Below are 22,569 nucleotides of genomic sequence, written 5' to 3' on the forward strand. Positions count from 1 at the left end.
AACTAAAGCAATGCAAATTTTACATTACCAGCACAAAAAAAAACATTGGAACGAGTAACTACACTGTATACAACTAGTGCTCTAGCATCTTTGATGTGCAAGATATGCTAAAAAGTCTAGAAATGGTGTACTAAGTTTTGAGGCTACGTTTAAGAAACAGTGATGGTGAAAGAGTTATATTCATTTGGTACCATTTTGCCTGGTGACCAGTGTAAGTAAAGTCTGGTGCAAAATGGAAGTGTTCATAGACTCACCAAACCCTGCTGTCCTGGCTTGTCAATCACAGCTACCATAGGGGCGGGGGTGGACGTTACAGTCTCAAAACTACAGTCTATGTTCTCCTGCAAAGAAGATTTCAAGTGATTAATGAAAGCTGCAAAAAGGGTTATTCAAACTGGAAAGCCCTTTATATAACTAGCTATTGAATACACATTCTGAGTCTGAGTGATGACACAACTGCACACACAAAAAAATTATACCATCATTCTGAAATGATTTGTCTTCTCAACTTTCCTCCTACATATTTTGTGAATACTTAGACTCTATATCTGCGTCTATAAATTTTAAAGTACTCACCTGGGCATATCTATCTTGCAGCGAAGTGAATGTTGTATCGTGGAAGGAGAGCTGTAGGCGCTCATTTGCATAGTTGTAGCAGAGGTCCTCGAAGCTGGCGCCCCGTTCCCTCCCCACGGTCTGGGGGTTCTGGAACCCGGGGACGTCCAGCAACACCATGGAAGACACCGACCGATAGGTGGACGCAAGACATCTGGGGGGGAGAGGTTAAAGGTGAGATTACATAGGATCATTGTCATCAACATGAATATCTGGTCTACCATGGCACTTTATCGTAAAACAATTGTGACGATTATAGAATAGTAATCATCAATTTTGGTGAGTTATACAGATAACAGTAGGGTCAAACTACATGAATATACCATAACAGTCTATCATAAAACAATTATGGCAATTAAAGAACAAAAATCACAGCTAAGATCTACTCTGTAATGAGCATGATACGTGGCAAATGAATAAAGACAAGGAATGTATCAATGACAATTTTATGCAAAGTTTTTATACAATTGATGCTGGTTGTCAGAATACTTAATACCCAAGGGTTGATGATGTCATTGAACTTGATACGTCTGATGTGATGACACTGGACACCACAAGTGATGACATCAGAATGTGACATCACCACGATCATTACTTAATCATGTCTTATTACTTAATGATTGTGGTGATGTCACCAATGCTTGAGGAATCAAAATATATTCTGTCAAGGCAACAGAACTACAAATAAAAGGCTTATTTGCTCACCTATTCATCAGAGAGACCACGACATTAAACAGTTCAGCATACAGCCCCACAGCCATGCCCTCCAGCAGCTCCACCGGACTGGGGGGTTCTGTCGGGCTGCTCGCGGGCCTGTCCCCTCCGCGGAAGGATGTCGCCCTGGTGACGGCCCCGCCCACCTTGAACACGCACTGTGCCAGTTCCTCCACCTCGTAGCCCAGAAGAGAAGCGGCCTTCTGGGCAGCGCTGGGCTTGGCAAACTGTGCTCCCACACTCGCGGACCCTGGAAAAGATTCAACAAGTTTGTCAACTTACAACCACGTAGACATTTTTATTGTGGAACCTCCATTTCTGACCATTAGTTTCAAATAAAGGTCATCACATCTTATCTTGTAACCTGGATGCCAGACCCCCGGCCGGATCCCAACATTATCTCAATGATACAATAATATCATCGTGGTCTAACTCAGGGGGGCTGCTTGTTGTCAAATTTCCTTGAGGGCATGTTCACCCTAGAGCCAAGGAGTTTGCCTGTTGAGATCCAAACTACTTATCCCATATATTACCTTCCTAGTATAAGCCATAAATTTTGACCTAACAAAAAGTGTAAGACATAGTATGTCCAGCTTATCAACGTATCACAACAAAAATAAAAGAGGAAAACTGTAAAAATCTTAATTCCTAGACAGAAAGTGAGTTTCATCAAGCTAACCTTTGACTGCCCCTGCAGCCCCAAGGTGGTAGACTGCAGCCAGGACTGACCAGATGGCCTTCTGCTCATCGTCTGTGAAGCCCAGCACCTCCATCGCACCCTGAAGCCTGGCCCAGGCTAGGCTGGCTCTCTGACGGTCATCAGTCTGTACAAAGGTATGAGTTATAATGAAAACTAATCTATAGGATACAACAAAAAATGTATTTGTCATAAGCTTGAAAGGTACATATGTACACTATCAAAGTCTGAAACAAACAACATCGAAAGGGCATAGGGACTTTAATACATCATGCGTGATATAATGTCTATAAAGCTATTGCAATACATATACTTGTTTACATTATAGAAACAATTTTGGTTTTGATGTTAATTTTTTGTGAGGATATATCATATCGCCACACAAGAAGTTGTATAGAAATGGCATTTTGAAAGGTTATGGAGTTATAACAAAAGCCATCAGTCAGTTAAAGCTTTATAACAATCAATTACTTTCACATGAGGCTTTACTGCCATTACCCTACGGTAGGCGCTAACTATCCCAACGTCTGACTCACCCTTTCCAGAGGAGTGATGAAGATGTTGGGTTCCAGGTTGGACAGGTACAGCTCGTTCTTCAGGATGGAGTCTGCTCCCGCCAGCAGCTGGTAGAACACGTTAAAGCTGAGCTCCCCCTCCGGTCTCCGCACAACGCGACTCTTATCTAACAGCAGGGTCTGCAGATAAACACACAAACAGTACATGAGTTCCAACACACAAGTTACAAAAGTACACTGATCTTATTGTAGATAAAACTCAAACTAACAGCATAGTTCAGTTATAACACAGTCAAACCTGTCAAACTAGTGATCACCTCTACATAAAGACCACGTGGCCGCTTTTTGGTGGTCCCTAAAATAATTTTTCCCATGAACACAAGCATTAAGATTCCTGTCTATGATGTCGACCTTCGTCGAGTCAAGTCAAGTCTATGATGTACACCTGTCCACCAGATTTTCTATATCACCTTAGTGGTCTTCTTGGACAAGTTGGACTGTAATATACTGTCGCAGTTCCTCTTTGTCCTAGCATTTGTTTCTCCTGCCAATCAACAACATGCAACAAGGAAAGATCACCGAGCTCAAAACCTTTTCAGAGACTGCTTACCTGAATGGCTGCTGAAACCACCTGCCCGGAGTGGTCGAAGTCCAGTGTGGTGATGTGAGCGTAGCGGGTGGCGTTGTTGTTCATGGCTGTCTTACTGTTCCCAAAGGCCTCCAGAATGGTACACACAGCATTCAGCTTCTCAACTGTGATAAAGTCAGTCATTTGGTGAAACATAAAAAGTAAGAATCTGGATTTTACTTAGCATGTAAGTCAAAGATATGACAGCCTTGAATACAAGATTTTATAACTCTAAAAACCATACTTTTCGATGTGTTAGGAGGCTTTGAGTGATATATATAGAACACAGTACAGGCTGGGGTAAAGGGTGATACGGAATACACCATGTTGTATTTCATTTAATGATGGAAGCCTATATGATACAACTAAGAAGCCTGTGTGATACGGAAAATTATCACCCTGTCTGGAACACCCGTATCGGCGTTATCGCAGCCCAGGTGTGACATAAAAATTTAATGTAAATCAAAATCACTTTCCACCCACCTGTAACTTTGCTGTTGACGGTCCCCGCCACCGTGGCGAGGTACTGCAGCACGTGGCGTGAGTTCATCGTCTTCCCGCTCCCGCTGGAGCCCAGGAAGATGAGTGACTGGTCCAGCCGGGAGGACAGCATGTTGCGGTAGGCGGTCTGTGCAGCAGCGTAAATGTGGGGGGGCATGTCCTCCTGTTTACAGCCTTTGAACATCTGTATCACCTGGAGCAGGAGTATAGCATAACAGTGGTGATGCAATCTAGTTAGAAATGATTGTGTCCTAAATGATTATGTATACCTAGCTGAAATATCATCCTAATATTAGACAAAGGGATCTCCATTATCATTTCCTGTTTACAGCCTTTGAACATCTGTATCACCTGGATCAGAAGCATAGTGTAACAGTGGTGACGTAATCTGACTAGATGTGATTTTGTCTGAAGGGACCATGTACGCCTTGCTGAAATATTATCCTAACATTAGACAAGGGGATCTCCATTATTATTTCCTGTTCACAGCCTTTGAACATCTGTATCACCTGGATCAGAAGTATAGCATAACAGTAGTGACGTAATATAGGATATAGAGAGATGTGATTGTGTCCTAAGGGATCATGTACACCTAGCTGAAATATTATTTTAAAATATAGATAAAAGGAATCTCCATTGCAAAGAGATCTTTTATATGATTTCAAAATTATCAAAAATCAAAAACATTTATATTTCAGTTGACAAAAAGTATGAATCTCAAAAGGAAAAATATCTCTTTTTTCACGGGTCAATAATAAAAGATGGGATATACATAAAGAAATGCTCCTGTACAAGTGATTTGGTACTGGATACAAAATATCTTACAGTAAGTTACACAATGTCATACAACTTACATTTCAACAATGGCTAGAAAAAAAAAATTTATCGATCATGTTCTACACTTCAGTTCCAAAAATTAATAGAAGAAGAAAGCCCAAAAAAGCAGAATGTTCGATCTTATTATTCTCGTACCTTGTCAGAGTACACGGACAGTGGGTGCATGGGGTTGATAACCAGGAGCGTGGGGCCAGCGTAGGTGTGGATAAGGTTACTGCCATATCGCTGCCGTAAGGTGTGCAGCACACCTGACTCGTTCAGGTAACGCAGGGATGCGATGTCCTCCGCTCTGTCATGCTGTGTAGGATTTGCCTGTGGACAACAATTATTTATGGTAAACCGTTCATCATCATCATCATCATGCATCCAGTCTTACACTGGTGAGATACATTAGATAAAGTTTAACATCAAACCATCAAACATATCTAAAGAAAATGTTACAAATGTATTACAAGCCCCTTAACAGAAGCATACAAGGACATGCAGATTATCGTTATAAGTAAACACTGCTAGCTTGATGCTGCTATCACAAAAGCTGATCAAATAAGTTTTATTCCCAGACCAACCAAAAGTACAGATATAATACGTAGCCGATATAATACGTAGCAAAAGAAAAGAATATAGATCATTTTGTAACTTTACTGTCACACCATACTACATGTCCCACTATACTATAACTTACTTTTTCAACATCATCTTCATCCACTTCCAAAACCTCTCCTCCATGGTCCAACTTGACCTTGACCCGACCTTCAGGGATGTCTCCCTGACTGGGAAGGAGCCCGGCTCCTGCGAACCCCCCCTTGTGGACCAGCCAGACCTTCTCTGCATGGTTCAGCCAGGACTGCTCCTCCGCTACCTGGTCCTCTGATTTAGCCTGGGCAACAAAGACAAAGACATTCATTAACTTCAACAGTTATGATTTTACTCCAGTATAACAATTTAGCCTGCACGGCAAGAGAAAAGCATTCATTTCAATGGTTATGATTTTACATCAGTATAGCATGTTTGCAAAGATACCAGAGTTCAGCTGATATCATTGTCATGAGTCATCAAAGTCATGTATCAAAGTCATGGAATTCTCACTGAAAAAGGGCAAGTTTTAAGCATTTTGTTCTACACGCTGTGTGTGTGTGCGCACAGTCATCGTTGCAAACATTTGCAAACTAACTTAGACTAAGTTAGAGTCTATTACAGCATAAATACAAAAAGATTCACATCACCATGACATGGGACAATTTTATGACAGATAGCTGAAGTACCATTTAAAGCTCTGACCCAAGAAGGTGTCTTATTATCTTACTGATTAGGATGGTTCACCTGTGACAAGTGCAAGGAATAAGTATCCACAACCCTGGCAATTGTCTTTCATGCTACCAAGCAATGACAAAGCAACATACATATTACTGATGCTTATACAAAACTGATTCAATTCAATATATTCAAAGCATCAAGCAATGTTCAAAAGAATGTGCCAAACAAATTTTGGCATGCAAGCACGCCTGAATAAAATATTGGCATGCAAGCAATCTACATTGTTCATAGTATACCACCATTCTTTGAACCTTGCTCACTATTTTTCTTAAAGTATCTTCATTGCTAATCCTACAGGACACCATGGACAAGCAAGATGGGAACATTATCTGACAGTCACAGTGACAGTACATGTACATTGTAGTATGTTTTTTTCCTATTGTGACCTACTTTAACTAATGCGATTTAAACTGGCAGAATACAGAAGATCAACTTTCCACATAACCAAAGGTTACCCCACTCAGAGGTAAAATCAAATTAGAGTTAGACCAGAGATTCTAACATTACAGGAAGTTGAGACAGCTCAAAGGTAGAGATAAACCCAGCAGCAATATCTTCTGAGATGTGGGTTTGTAGTAAGGTTTTGGTATAGTGGTAGTTGGCCTTGGTACAAAAATTATGTCAATAGTTTTACATTCCAAAGTCTCAGTCCAAAATGCATGGCTGTCTCCAGGGCCTGGCCTAATATCCGAGAACAGAAATTTGCTTGTTGGAGCGGACAAAAATTTCACACCGTCAGTCCAAAATTCCCAACTTCATGATATGAAGTTGATGAAAAATGTATTGTCACAAACTTGAAATGACAGATTTAATGTCTAAGCTAAACAACGTGGACTACCGTGCACACAACACATGGGACAGAAAAACATTAAGCTGGAGACAGCCCTGCCAGAATGGCACAGGATAATCCAGCCTAGTCTCACCAAAACAACAGGAGGTCAGCCTTTACAGAAGACCTCTGTCCACACAAGAACAGTTATGTGGATAATACTGACCTCCTTATCCTTTTCAATGTTTTGAATGTCAGTCTTTTCGTTGACCTGACTTGGTATTTAATAATAGGTTTTACTTGCATTTGATGTAAGCTCATTTTGACTATATTGTCCAATGTTTTGGTGGTGGGTATTCAATACAAAGCCTAAGGTCTGGAACAAGATTGAATACATTTTGGAAAACACCTGTCCAGTGACCTGGATATAAATCAAGGGATTCAAGGCATTAACCATTGTGTAACAAAGGACATAAATATACTGTCTTGATGGAGGTTTGTGCGTCACAGTTGTTAATCATGAAGAATAGATGCAATTAATTCCACTTATGTTGATGGTGCATTACGTCCAAGCCGTGTAGGGATCAAAACAGAACCACAATACCTTGCCAATGTAGCATTGCAATCAACTCAAGCCAAGCATAAACTGTTAATAGCACAGCAATATTGTTGAAGATCAACAGTTATGTTATTGACATTAATGTAGCTATAACACATTCTGTAGTCATTTCATCAGCCAAGCTGTCAATGAGCAAGCCTTAAGGGAGAAAAATATTATATATGATAAGTTCTGTCCCAGCTGATAGCTATATGGGTACACTGCATTAAAGCTAGTAATAATAGGAGGGGAGAGAGGAGAATCTCCTGGCCTACACACTTAGGCAGGCAGGTAATGTTGCAGTTAGAGGATGAAGAAGAGGAGAGATGGAGATAGGAAAGACCTGTTGTGTGATTGGTTGTTTCCATGGTGCAGGTTTCTTGATGAACACCTCGTCTAAACACCAGTAGATTCTGGGCTGAGAATGGAGGGATGGAAGGTGTAGAAAAGAGAGAGGAAGGAAAGAACAAGAGAAAAGAAATGATAGATAGTAAATGAAGATGAATACAGACACTAGTATCATGACAACAGAAAACTGAGGAAGAAATGGTACATTTGCAATATGTCGTAGTTCTAATAAACTCTCGGTTAGCTTAAGTTGTCCTCATGTAAAATATCTAATATACAGCTCTCAAAAATGCATTTTGTAACAGTTGTGGCAAAAACTGCAAACAAAATATGTAAACGTGTATGTGTGTATCATAGTATGTAGGTACCAAATAGAAGAAACATTTCATCATCAATTCCTTCAAACAACTGAGACTGAGACTGCCCTTTGGAATTCCTACTGAAATCAAGAGAAACACCGGCAAACGCTGCGCATGTTTGGAGTCCACATACTGGAACAAACAGCAGATAAAGGTCCCCTTTAACCGGCACAACCCACAAAAGTCTGTTTGGATTTTGGAGAGAGAAAGAACAAAGAACAACGCTGACCCGCTGCCATACCTTAGTGCCAGCTCAGGTAACGGGAGGGGGAAGTGGACCAGATAAGTAAGAAGGTGTACATGTCTGCTCAAACTGTTACAGGCTTTAGGACTAGAATGTAGAGTGGACGTTTACTCTGGCCTAGTACAAACATTTACTCTTAAGTTCCTTAATTTTCACACTGCCCAGGTATACAAGTTTGACACTACAGAGCAGCAATAAAGTTTCCAATAGTTTACTCTGGCCCAGTCCAAACAGTTAGTTTAGTCCCTTAATTTTTACTGTTCCCAGGTCTACAAATACAAGTTTGACACTATAGAGCATCTGTAAAGTTTCCAATAGTTTATATATTTCATACAGAAACTAATGTCAGGTGTATAATAATATATCAAAGGCCATTCACAATTAGGCCATCATATCACAATTCATACCAACATTGAGTGGTTGCATTGGGTTAAGGGTTTTTTCTTTGACCTGTGATGTCCTAAGACCCAAATGACCTACCTGCATACCATGTGACATCTGTCAACATTGTAAGGACTGCTGTTATCTTAGTACATTATTCAGGACTGACGTGACTGTCTTCTTAAAGATCTACGGACATTTCTTACATCGTTTCTACACTACTCCAGGATAGAGATATGTAGGACAAGATATTTTTAGTCCATTAACAATACACACACATTTTATGTCGAACTGTTAAATTCTCTTTCACCTTCTGTAATCTATTAATAATAATAATTTCAAGCCAAATTCTATTCAATACGAAAGAATCAGAACAATTTTTTTTAAAGGAGACATTTTGACTTACCCATTTACATCAATGATTTATAAACCTTGTATTCTTCAAATAAGTTTCTTTCAGTAAGAAAAATGCTGTAAATCTTTCCTTGTAAACAGTTTCACCATGTCCCCTTTTCCTACCTGTTAGAATAAAAGTCATTAGGTTCGCACAATGCTTTACTTGTTCTTTTGGCTAAGAAAGTAGCAGAACAAGACTCCAAGTTCAAGTAAACAGAATTAATAAGTGCCCCTTATGAAACTTTAGTGACAAGGGCATGTGTTTGGGAGTTTGTCCAACATACAGTTTTTGTCATAGTAACTGAAGGTCACGATCTTTCAAATACAAGTACAATCTTTGTTTTATGATAACTTCTCGAGGCTTCTTAAATAATCTACTCACAGATCATTGATTTAACTAACAGCTTAGCAAACAATAACATATAGTTTGGAACATTAATCTTTCTACATGTTAGGGATAAGCTACAATAAAACGCTACTATAATTCTTTCCCTGTTTATCATCTTTCCCATAAATAATAGATGAACACACGAAAAACAGAGTGACTCCACTGGAATAAATAACTGTATCGAAAGAGCATCACAATGTTTGTTCAGTGACTGTATTTAATTGTTCTGGCTGCCATTGGGCTTTTAACAAGTCTGTTGTACTGTGTACATAGTCAAGTGTTTTGAAACAGGAGAGTATCTTGCTGACAGGTAAAGGTCAGCCAATAGACCTTGTGGTTAACATTCTGTACAAGTGGTGGACACAGCGATGAGGGCTATAATTGTGGCACTCTTGCTATGGATTTGTACAGTTGTTACTTGGGATCAAGGCCATGCGTGCCGCTGGTTACTAAGTCCCTATGCCAGGGTGTAAGCATCCCAACTCGACTTCCCTGTTTTCCAAACTATTTCAAGCTGACGAATGAAACATATTTTTTTTTAGCATTGAACATAGGGCAACAAAAGTTACAAATCGTTTCCTTACAACGTAACATGCTTAAGTTAGGAGCAGTGTTCCCTCAAAGTTGAAATTATATCCTGGTTGTATTTTGGAGAAAACTTTAAAGCTTCAAGCCAAGGTTACAACAATTACTAGTTGTAAAAAAATACTTACTTTGAACTGCAGCTACATTGTATACATTAAAATAACTCGATTACTGTTTATTTTATTCCACAATATATTCCACACTCCACAGTTATTTGCCAGACAAACCACATGCCCCTGTACCATGGCTTTTGCATAATTTTTTAAAATTCTATTGACAGAAAGTAAAGGTTGTGTTTAGGCCTTGTTTTGTCATTGATAGTGTTGTTACATGGCTATCTGCTATTGTTATGGTAATCTTAACATCTTTGTTTATTGTTAGTACCTGACTGATTACAAACTTGTGCTCTCAGATCTGAAACAAAGACATCCAAAGCAACCTGAAAATGGCTGACATGTTTCTTCTGTTTGCTGAGCTGCAAACTGGGACAATGAATAAAGAACCTTGCTTTTACTGTTTATCTTGGCCAATTTCATTGAATTGTCACAATACATACATATAAACTTACCACTAAGGCTTTGTCAAGATGATTCAAAGGTAAGTAGACTCTACATGTAGGGAATGTTATAATGGCAATACAATACTAAAGCTATCCAACAAAACAAATACCAGTAGCACTTCTATATCAGTTGTTATAGTAGCCATCAATCAAAACCACAACCACATAATTTTATCACAACATGACCTGACTAAGGCACAAATACAATACAACACTCTGCCTGCAACTCTGACTCAAAACTTGGACCCAGTACATCATACAAGCAATCTGAAAGTATGTTCCTATTTTGTTACAGCAGTGCCACTCTGATGGACAACACAAAACTATGACGAACACTCACCTTGACTCTCAATGAGGAAACTACACGGAATCTAGCAGGTCCTGATATCTTTATCATCTTCTACTGAACAGATGCACTTGCAAGATAGAGACAGTAACAAGACTTCTGATATCTTGGAGTTTAAGAAACTTGCTGTGGTTCTTGATCTCCTCGAGAGTAGCTCTACAAGGAGCTTCTTGAGTGCTACATGCCAGACACCCAACTAATTCACAACTCACTGCTCAATTTGAGCTTTTCATCATGCTGGCAAGGACATGCTAAGAGCCGCCCTGTCACGAGGGGAGGGAAGAAAAATGAACAGCCACGTGAAAACAACAGACTTCAGGTGTGTCACATACATGAATTATTAATGAGATGTCAGGCATTAAATAACAATAATTATGGTGTCATATGAAAAATTGAAGAGTAGTAGAGCGACATAAGATATGCTACAGATGTAGTCACCCCTACAATAAAATGGTCTGCCCCGCACCCTGTTGTGTTATGCCTGATTGCAAATGAGGAGGCAAGTTTGTTTTACCAAGGGTTTTCTGAATTAGGACCTGTGAAATTTTTCAACAGGGGGGCGGCATGCATCGTTAAAGATCATTAACAACTTTAGATTTTGGGGAAGTTATTCCGTATCCAACATTTTCACAAATATAAAGCCTATATTTATTGAGTTATACATGACAAAGACAAATGGTAACAAAAATATCAAGTTTGCTATTCATTATAGCACCTGGCCTTTTGAGAACAATAACTTGAATAAGAAACAATGCAACATGCAAAACCTAGGTCCCTAAGGTGCTATTTTTCATTTTGAAATTGATAATTATGTACGTCAGACTGGACACTTTCCAACTATGATGACACCTAACAATCTAACTGTCACACAAGCTAGGAAATCAATGGGTGCTCTCAACTCAACTCAAGCCTGACTCTCGCCACCATAACACTGAGCACAGTTCATATCAGGTTATACTTGAGTACTATAAATACTACCTACCAGCATACTTCATGGGATTTCAAACGTAACATTTAGACAATACTGATTGTAAAGCCATCCAGGAGGTGTTAAAGTGGAGAATGAATATTCATCAGGTAGTGACACAAAACTGTCAGTCATTGTCAATAGAACCGTGGTAAACAGTCACTCAGTATACTATAGATAGGCAAAGGCAAGACAAAGAGATACAAGCATTGACATGCACGTGTAGTGACACAGGAAAAAAGAACTAAGAGTAAGACACTTAAAATTGCAAAGTTTAGCATATAGGAATTCTTAGAAAATGTTGAATGTTTCTAAATGATAACAGAATACAATAAGCAACATTTACACTAATACCCTAATTGTAGTTAAAAAAAAGAAAACGACCAACAGTTTCAGAACTTGAAGAAATTAATTCAAGTCAAAGGAATGACAAAATCATATGCATCTTAGATATCATTATCTAAAAAAACATTTCTCAGCAAACTCCAGGTATATAAACCCCTTCGAAATGGATTCTTTCTACTGATAAAATCGTAGAGATCTTGTCTGGTCTTTAAAAGTTTATGAAGCCCTCTAAATATGGGCAATTTAAGTGTCCCTTGCATTCCTGCTTCAGTCTTCTGCAACTCAAATGGTACTGCAAGTCAGGGGGCGTTGCTGATAAACTCTCACCATATGGTACACCTGGGTGAAGGTTTCAAACACCTGGACATTTCACCAACCAAAACCTACAAAGGACATTTGTACAACCTTAATCATACCAATTGTGTAAGACATACCACAGACTCCATCTGTTTACATAGAGAGAGTTCAACACACAATGTCAGCATAATCACCTGCCGAGTGACCTTAAAGATTCGTTAAAATGTTCCACCTGACCAAGACAATGCACTAGCCAAAGTCAAGGCAGAAGAATAAAAGCAGTGTTCGCAAGTAGCACTAAATCATCCCTGTGGACGGCCTGCTAGCACAAGTAATTAGTGAAATAAGGTTAAGCAAATAGGAGAAAAAAGGCTCACCTGTTGTAGATCAAATAAACCTTCCTAATTAAACACCAACACGACATGGGGGAGGGCCAAACCATTTCCTGACATTTCATGCATTTCAGACGTCTACAAACTTTACATTTGCTCCTCTGTGTTTCTTTCGTATCATGCAACAAACACCGTTTATCATGAGGTTAAGTTGGTATACAAAATATTTCTGAAGTTTTCTTGATTCTTACCTTATACTTAGTGCAAGTAAGAGGTAAGTAGTCTATGTAAGCACATATCCAATTTCTGGGCTGGTACCAGTAAAAATACCAGTAAAAACTAGTGGAAGCCCAGCTGGAAAAAACAAACAGTCTCAGTCCAGTACACACACTGTTTTGACTGAATACATGCCTCTCCTATAGCAAAACCAAGAAGCAGCATGATCTGTTTTTCTTGAATTTTTAAGCATACCTCCACATCAAACTTCCTCATGTTATGATCTGTGTATAGTAGACGCTGGTTTTTCGTAAAACTTTTCCGCAAAATGAACTGACAGACAGCCAAACAGGTACATGTAATGCTACAGTGAGTTCCTATAGCTTGTATTGTCCTTTGGAAGCTAAAAATATTCCTTACAAATACAAATTTAGCTCTAAATCCCTCTTACGTGGCAAACTTGAGGTTACACCCACCTTTCATCACCTGGGTTCCTGCAACTGTTATGAAGCATAACATTCGTAACAACTAACAGTAAAGACAATATAGGTGGTACTGACAAACACATAACTACAACAGTCAAGTCAGTATACATACCAATCTCCCATATGTGTACGCACAAACAATTTATACACTGTATGATCCGCACAAAGTGATCCGCCATTGCAAATCATTAAAGATAAACCTGCGAGCTGCTCAGGTCACAACCAGTGCATAAATCCTTCACATTATCAACAAGATATACATCAAAACTGAACCAAAGGTGAATCATTACATTACCTCTGTACATGTATGTTTGTAGAAACGTTTGGACAAACAAGATGCATGTTAATGAGAACACAAACGATGCTGATTAAATAATGACGATGCACGAAACTAACCTGCATTTCTGGTAAGCCTGCTGTTGTGCAACTACGAGAAGACTAGATGAATACACAAGGCCAACAGGGTGACATTATCTCAATGGCATGGCACACACCATTAGATAAAGGGGTCGGACCAAACAGAAAGGGCCCCGACAAATATTTGTTCTTGTGGGCTTTGCTTGAGTGGGTGAGTCGGCTATTTTGTCGTATTGAAGTCATCGTAAGGATGGAGCTTCCTGTCAGGATGTCTTAATTGGTTTTCTTTAGGTGATTTTGGGCGGGTCCTAGATGGGGTAGTTCTGAGAAGTCTGGATTTACTTGCTTAACAACTGTCAACAAACAAAAACTGTTCCATAGGTTATTTCTGTCAGTATTTCTGTCAAGAAGTAAATCAAACTCAACTGTATTCACAAACGACAATGCCTGGTGTGTCTAGTCATTTTACATCTCAAGTTAAGTGGAATGATAGGTGTTAACGCTAGTTAAATAAATCCAGTTGATTGACGGATTCTCCAAAGCTGTCCCAAACTTCAACTAGTATGACAAAAACGCCTACTATCAGTTTGCTTCAAAACTGCAGCCTGATGGGGGTACATTGTACAACTTAGATATATGCACATACCCTTCCTTCCCAATATGCCAAAATCTATCTATAACAAGCAAAACCCAAGCCAAAGGCATGCTACTATCCTACCAAAAGGTAGGTACACTTAGGTAACAAACAAGTTTTTAGATCCTTATAGAGGACAGACTGTAAGAGTTTAAACATTCGACGACGACAATCATTCTTAACAGAATTATAACTAACTGAACAACAAAATACTAGAAAAGTATGTTTACCTGCATTATTTCCAGGATGGCTTTGCTTAAGAATACAGCCAGGCAAGCTCCCTCCATTTGTCAATATTACAATAATAGCAGGTTAAAGAATAGAACTAGTATGATCTTAAATCTTAATACTTCGTAAGTACTGAAGTTCTGTCTGGTACCTTAGACTTGAACTGAGGAGAAATATGTTCTTGTTTGCTGAAGGCTGAGAATGTATCTGACAAACTCTATGTGTATTTTCTATATCTGTGAGATGCCTTGTAGTCATGTCAAATTCTGAAGGTGCTCCACCCATGTGGGCAAGTATGCAAAAGAGTGTATGTTAGGTTTTGAATTGATTATGCTAAGAGACAGTGCCAAAGCCATACAGTTACATGACAACAATGTTTTACAAGTTTTAAATACTGATCGTAATCATTCCACCGATGTTATAAGCAGGTCAGGTTTGAGATATGAACTTCCCGTTCCCAATAACAGAAGAATTTGGCAGGACATTAATACTGGGCGTGGAAACATTTTGCAGGAAATAAATCATTTTGTCTAAGAAGCTCCTCCTAGGAATTCGACTCGTTAAACACACCCTGATCATATCAAATATAATCTCCAAGATAAGCATCAGGCTTTTTCTCAGTGTTTAACACCAATTTTTACAACATCAAGTAAGTTTTTTCTTGTAGTGCACTTTTTTAACAATTTGTCTCCTAATGCCTGCTTATTAATTGTATAATACTAAGAACATATAACATACTGTAGTGTGATGCCAGCAGAGTAGCTTATATCAAACTTAACATCTGACAATATCAATATAAGACCTACAAGACTGAAATCTATGGCACAGTATTGTGTTCACTTGCTGTAGGCTGTAATAAGTAGAATGTCTTCATCAATCATTAACTAAATTGTGAGAAACCCAACATGTATCCAAAGAAACCCACTTGAGAAACATACTTATGCACTAACTTATATCTTATACACCAGCAGAATTTTCTTTTAAAGCATATAGCCTTCTGTGAAGTGAGTACATATTATCAAGTGGTATACTGCATGCTATTATATGTCTTGATTGCAATGCCTGGCGGTAGCTTACCAATGCCACTGTAGCAACCTTTGAATACTGACAGTCTAGCAGACAATCTTGTAGCTATGGAGCCATAATAAAGGTAACAAAGTCCACCTCTGTAGAATGTGTACCAAACATGTCAAATTCAACTTGAACATTTCAAACTAAAGTAGTGCTTTACCAAAAACAGAATTTGATACAATTATGAAATACACTGTACTAAGGGCAGCAAACACAAAGAATGTGCTTAGGACAATGCCATTGCCTACCTGTGGTAGAACATGCAGCAGAATCTCCCCCTTTGCCTCTTTAGACATTGAAACTACTCCAATGGTCCTTCATCGATGCAACATCTGATTTAGTATCTCCAATAAGTATTGTGTTCATACACATTTAGGCTCACATCAAACCATACTGTCCATACGCTGTCATAGTAGTTGTGTCATTACAGGTCTCTCCCCTGTACCATCTGCACTGTGACAACACACCTTTACCTGCCGATGTGTTGATAAAAACTGGCCCAATAAACAGAACACACATCTCCACATACCATACCAGAAGACCCATGGTGGGCGGGGTGACATTACTGAGTGCTGGGAGATGGTGTTATAATGGTAATGGCACTATAGCATGGTTAACGAACGCATTTGAATTTAACCTGTAGCTTGCTATGGTGGCTGTTTGATGCCAAATTTACACTGGTATTGGGTAAGCTTGCAGGGGAAGGTTAATAGGACAAAGCTACATGTGTAATGGTCCTATTAAGGATTGGCAACACTGCACTTACAGGAAAGCAATCACAATGTATACATAAGTACATGTATTGAATGTAACTCCTGTTCACACTATTGGTTAATTGGAGTCAGATGCAAATTGAATGAAATATTTGACACAAAATATAAGGTAATATTCATAAAAACCTAAACAATTGATGTACAAGTGCTTGTGTACATAGTATGTGTAGTAAGTTGGATGCCTAGAGGTCAATGTACTGTATAGGAATGTTTTGATTTGATTTGATTTGATTTGAAAAAAGATATTAGTAAAACATGACTGACTCCATAGTGGTTGCATAGTTGAGGATCTTATCTTTTTTTGATGTCTGGTACACATACAATATATATACAAATAGATATGGCTCAAATATTCTTCTGCATAACATGTCAACTTTACAGAAATTGTTGTATTATTCACAGTGAGTTATAGTCCATAAATTGTTGTTCGTCAATGAACACAGAACATACAGACTTGGCTCAGAACATATCACAGTTTATAGCAGAACATCAAGTCTGACTCACCTCTGTTGACATTACGAACATAACCTTGTGGCTCTCAAATCTCCAACTAGATAGATGTCATCCTTACATTGTGTAGAGTGGTATTCATAATCCACAGATCGTTCGCAAACCTTACGCTACATGTACAGACATGACTGCCATCTTTTCAAACACATTCCTAAGCTCTATGGGTCATTCTAGTTCACTGAATGTGAACCTGGTTAAAACGATTTGATTTAGAACCCCACCCTTCCGTTTCAAATGAGATGTCTGCTTTGCAGTGTACCTGTACAATCCTCACAAAACAGAGTGTTTTAACAATTGTAACATGCTCAAAATCAGCCAAAGCTGTAACCATGCAGGTCAAATTCTGGCTGTACAGTGTCGAAGATGATGTGAATTCATCTGATGAAATCTGAACTATCTAGACTTACATTTGCACAGATGAGACAGTTGTGATGATCACAGAAGATCCTGTACTCCCAGTGGTTAGTGTACCCCAGTCCCAGTGACATGTCCCCACCATATCAGCCACTCAAAGTCGTATACAGCATGTAATGGCACGCAGTGTGCGTTCCATTGATTTTTCATATCCATCCATGGGCAAAGTCGACCACTCTTAGCTCATTTGCATACGACAAACGATCATTGTCCTCGCAATAGCCTCTGGCCATTTAACATTAGAGGGTTAATTACCGGTAATGATTAAGTTATAATGCGCCACCAGACGCTACAGACATGCCGAATGATCAGCGTTGGTGTTTCATTGATTTTGTACAATTTTAGATGCAAAAGAAACAGAGCAGCTGTTAAGAGCTACTTGATGGGTACTTGAGGTTTTGTGCGTAATTGATATTGAAGTGTTTTTACATTTTACTACCATTGTATTCTTAGGTCCAATATTTCTATAGCAACTAAACACTACAACTGAAAGTTACTAGTGAATGATTCCAACAAAAAGTCTCAACAAAAGCACAATGGTGTCAGAAAAGTGGTACAAAAATTAATGGCTTATCTAAAAACTCATATAGACATCTTGTGACTGATACAATAAAATCTAAATGCTTTAATCAATAGCAATTATGAGCTACTAATGCGGAAACTCGTAATCGATAATGTGTCTGAAACAGATGTAGGTGTAAGAGATCTGTCAAGCTTTAAAAGTCATTTGAACTGCATGCAATAATGCTACTGTAAAAGATAGTCTGTGCTCCAACTACCAGATGAGTATGTACAAGGACTATGTTGTACTTGTACACCTTTCGTTGTCGATATGGCCTTTCGAATCCTATGGTCTATTCATGAACACCTTCTTATCAATATTTTCAAAAGTGGTCATTTTCATGTCTATCATAGCATGAATACCCACAAGCAACTTAAACTTTGAAGGCAAAAAGCCCTTTTACACTGTAGCCTTGAGTTTCTATCCCTGTTATAGCCTGCTGAAAAGAACACTGACAATGCACCCTGTTGATGTAATGATGGCATATAGTGTCTAGAGACAGCAGAAAAAACATGGCATATACTATAGCGTCTAGAGACAAAGCTGCAAAAGGTATCAAACACATTTTGACAAATCATCTAGCCTAAGGAATCTTACGGTACAGACGCACCATATATAAGACTTCTATGAGCAACACAAGGAAGCCTCCATCACTTTTATGTTACGTCTTTAGAGCCAAACACCTGAGAGTAGGATCACTAGTGGCTGTTTTTGGCCCAGATGGAGAAAGGAAATCCTCTTACCAACAGGAGGTACTTACACAGAGTCCACAGGTGTCATGGTCGTGCAGGAGGATCCTGTTCCTCCAGGTGGGGGACAGGTGAGCTGCTGTCATCTCTAACTCAACCGATCTTCTTCTTATAAACAAAACACGATCAGGTGGACTGTATGTCACATCGGGTGTTCTAGTTCCGTTAGGAGCAAACCGCCTGTTTGCGGTGTCTTGTTAGCATTGTCTGCCACACTTGTAGCCTGTTAGAAGTTGTCCATGGTAGTGGTCACTGGTACAGAGTTAACAGCTCGTACTACATGGGTTTTCTTTTATTTCCAGCTTGTTTTGAGTCAGTTTGCACAAGGGTGACGCTTTGCATACCAAAGGAAGGTGTCTATTTAGAGGCTCATCAAGGGAGGTTTTGGGAGAAAATTGTCTACCTGTTATAATTGTGCTATAATTTTATCACTTGAAATATCAAATAAGGAAAAATGGACAATATTGATTAAGTCCTTCTCCTCCAAAGCGCAAAAAAAAACTTTCTGTTTCTTGGGGCTGGCACATCAGCTTTCACTTAATAGATGACTCCTAATACACATATCTGTATCCTTATCTGAAACCCCAGGGGAGCCCCTGGTCATACCCATTGACAAAGCAAACAGACTGGGAAATTGTAGTATTGAGTTACCAGGTGCCAGGTCAGTTGTCCATAATGCACCTGTGGACATGGGGCAATCCTGTCGGAGTCTACCAACACACCTGGGCTGTATAGTATATGTTGGACTTTTCAGGTTGTAAACAATCCAATTTAAAAGGTTTGCCTTTCATCTGTACACTTCTTATATGCTTGCCCTATTCATAGCAGTGTAAAGCTAATGTATCATTGTCAAACTAAAAAGGATCCAATTAAGGATCAAACACAGAGGCAAAGAAACAGTAGCGAGGGATAAGTATTCAAGGTATACACATGCATTGTGTCTACCAACTGAAAGATTTCTGGTGAGTTAAAATACTTTAGAAATCTACTGTCTTACTTCTAGAATGGAACTGTATAAGATACGTAAGGTTTAAAATAGATCACCAGTAGCTGATCTTATGTTTAACCATCCAAGTGTCACAGGCCTATAATTCAAAAGTATAAAACCAAGTTCTGACAAGCCCTGACATTGAGAAGTTAGTGCTCTCACCATACATGTACCTTAAAGAAAGCTGATACTGTGAAATCCCTATATCAAACACTTCTCACTTGGCCATTAGCCTTAATCCCTTATTTTGACTTCCTATCAAAGGCTATCACAGAGTTAACCAGAAATGCTAACAGAACACAGGAACATGGCTCCTAGTGAGTAGTACATTCTGCCTAACTGATAGATCCTCAATACTTACCTAACTAAGGAAGCAGCCTGAACACTCCTTTTACAAAGTGGATTAGTCTAACTCCTTCATCTGACCTGTCACCCCTTGTTGGCAACAACCCAGAGTCTACCATGATAGCGGAAGGGATGATAAAAAATTCTGCTTTGATAACCTGCCAATTGAAATATGCACAAGGAAATATAGAAAATTAACAATGTCAACTCCTACAGGCTCTTGTTCTTCCCTCGGACCATCAAAGAGTGGAATGAACATGAGTCTTGTGTGGCAGAGTCCCTCTCCAAGTTCAAAACTGAGCTGGGATGGGCTTTACTATGTTGACCTGTTCCCCGTCCATTGTACATATAAATATGTGTGTTGTAACATCACTAAATTACACTTGTCCTGTCTCTGCACATGTCCACATCTTTCGTCAGTCTACCCTTTATTTACACATGCACTAATATTGGTCATTGCACAGCTGCTAATAATCCACTTTGTGGGCTAAGCAGTACCAAACATGATGATGATGATGATTTCCAATGACACAATTTTGTTCTGCTGAATTCTACACTGTAAAAAGACAGTGATATTGAATAGGACTATCTCCATCCCTAAGTCTGCTAGGTGACATGGAGTACCTAAGTATATTTTTTTTTACCTACTTCAGTAAACCATGGTCCTCCAAATCTTACACTATCAATAGCAATGACATATGATTTACTGGGCTGACAAATTAAATATGATTTGCATCAACAAGTCCAATATTTCCAGAACAATATCATTTCGTGTCTGAAATCGTGCAGCATCCTGAGTCACAGCTTGTACAATGAGTCTTAGCTATTTTCCAATTTAATTTCAACTCTCAAGATATACCTCTGGGATAAAACTTGAAAAGACTGCTGTGGGGTGTGTCCCAGTGATAGTGACTGCAAACATGGGTCACATCCTTCTCCATGTGATAGCCAGGCCCTGCAGCTAGGTCAGTGGTGGGGTGGAGAAGTGATTAGTCATGCCATCACTGTGGTATGTGGGTGCAGGGGAACACTTTCAACCTGCTCCAACCTCTCCACCCTCTTTACTTTGTATGAAGTATTTTGGTTTTTAACCAGTCCTCCTGCTGCCTAATCAACACCACACCAAACAGCTACATCTTATCAGCAGGGTCCAAATGACTGCCAATATAGTATAAGATATCTCATAATTCCACAAGGCACCATATTACCACCACATTAAAAAAAGTTATACTAATTTTTATAGCAGCCTTTAAATCACTTTAAATTTATTTATTTTTTCGGTGTATTACGGTGTATATTTCGGCGGTATTACTATTATGGCGCTCAGTGGAATTATGAGAGTTGATATAATGTGATGACAACTGTTAAGATGAAGTTTAACATTGGATAAGAATAATCCATACATTGCTGAATTTTGTAGGATCAACATAACCTCCACTCAGGCCTACAATCAGACTAAATGTACTTCTAGTATTTGCTCATAAGACTTGTTTTTACCCATCAACATGTACCAGAAAATTTTGTAAACATGAGTGCTCCATGTTTATTTCTACTTTGTAGTTTGTTTAACATCTGAAGTGATCCTGAAACGTGCAAGATTACACCCAATACGTGACTAGTATGACTTTTGACTTTCAACAAGAGATTGTAATCTCTAGCAGCACTACACGAGCATAAAACAAAACAAAACAAAACAATAAATCATTGCTGGCATTTCCTCTTTACTATGCCAACTCACGTCACGTTTTCTACATGTAAAAAAAAACCAGCATATCATTAATGCAGCTTTTTGTTTGAAAACACACTGATAACACAATGACAGTAAATAACATCAAAGAAAACCTCATGAAATAGTCATTTTGCTTTAGAAAAAGTCCACCATATAAATCCCATTTGTACTGGCAGAATTTTCGCAAAATTACTTAGAATATATCCCTATAAATTTCACCAACATTAAATACATCTAACAACCTTATTTTTTATCAGCAAATGTCCAAGTATTCAACATAACCAGGATCTTGACAGACTTTACTGTACACAAAAGCAGACCAGGTTTGTTTACATGTGTGACAAGGTGTGTGCATGTACCTGCTGTTGTCTGTGTCTTTCTAACAAAACAATATGGAAAACAAGTGTAGTGATGACCTACAAAACGTGCACAAAAGGTGATTGATATCACCTGACAAGATGAGCCAGACTGTGTTTCAAAAGGAGGGGACAGAAAATGACAACTTTCTATAGTAGCAGACAGATCTGTTACCACCATAACCACAACAAGGCTTTTTACAACTGTTGAGAATGAAACGGCTGTTGGGTCAAAATCACATCAATCTTCCGTTATTCCTCAATGGGTCTGGAAAGAGACAGAAACCTTATTGATTGTAATTTGAAAAATCGTTTTGCAGTAACACATGGCCGGGTTTCAATGCATGTGTAAAGGGTTTCAATGCATGTCCTTTTAGTAAAAGGTTTATATGTATCATCAGAATCATCACTCATCTA

The 22,569-nt window shown here is 38.8% G+C and overlaps 1 protein-coding gene across 1 annotated transcript in view; it reads right to left on the reverse strand.

Annotated features, from left to right (window-relative positions):
- The window catches only part of LOC118426145 (unconventional myosin-XVIIIa-like), a 96,452-nt gene that overhangs the window by 58,003 nt on the left and 15,880 nt on the right, over positions 1 to 22,569 (reverse strand). The window contains exons 4-13 of the mRNA XM_035835407.1: positions 7,532 to 7,606; positions 5,190 to 5,384; positions 4,643 to 4,819; positions 3,653 to 3,863; positions 3,152 to 3,294; positions 2,563 to 2,721; positions 2,009 to 2,153; positions 1,321 to 1,579; positions 577 to 769; positions 255 to 341 (exon numbers count right to left, since the gene is read on the reverse strand). Of these exons, the coding sequence (XP_035691300.1) occupies positions 255 to 341; positions 577 to 769; positions 1,321 to 1,579; positions 2,009 to 2,153; positions 2,563 to 2,721; positions 3,152 to 3,294; positions 3,653 to 3,863; positions 4,643 to 4,819; positions 5,190 to 5,384; positions 7,532 to 7,606 (1,644 nt within the window). The remainder of the gene's footprint in view (positions 1 to 254; positions 342 to 576; positions 770 to 1,320; positions 1,580 to 2,008; positions 2,154 to 2,562; positions 2,722 to 3,151; positions 3,295 to 3,652; positions 3,864 to 4,642; positions 4,820 to 5,189; positions 5,385 to 7,531; positions 7,607 to 22,569) is intronic.

The sequence above is a fragment of the Branchiostoma floridae genome, chromosome 11 (assembly GCF_000003815.2).
Source record: "Branchiostoma floridae strain S238N-H82 chromosome 11, Bfl_VNyyK, whole genome shotgun sequence".
Classification (NCBI taxonomy): Eukaryota; Metazoa; Chordata; class Leptocardii; order Amphioxiformes; family Branchiostomatidae; genus Branchiostoma; species Branchiostoma floridae.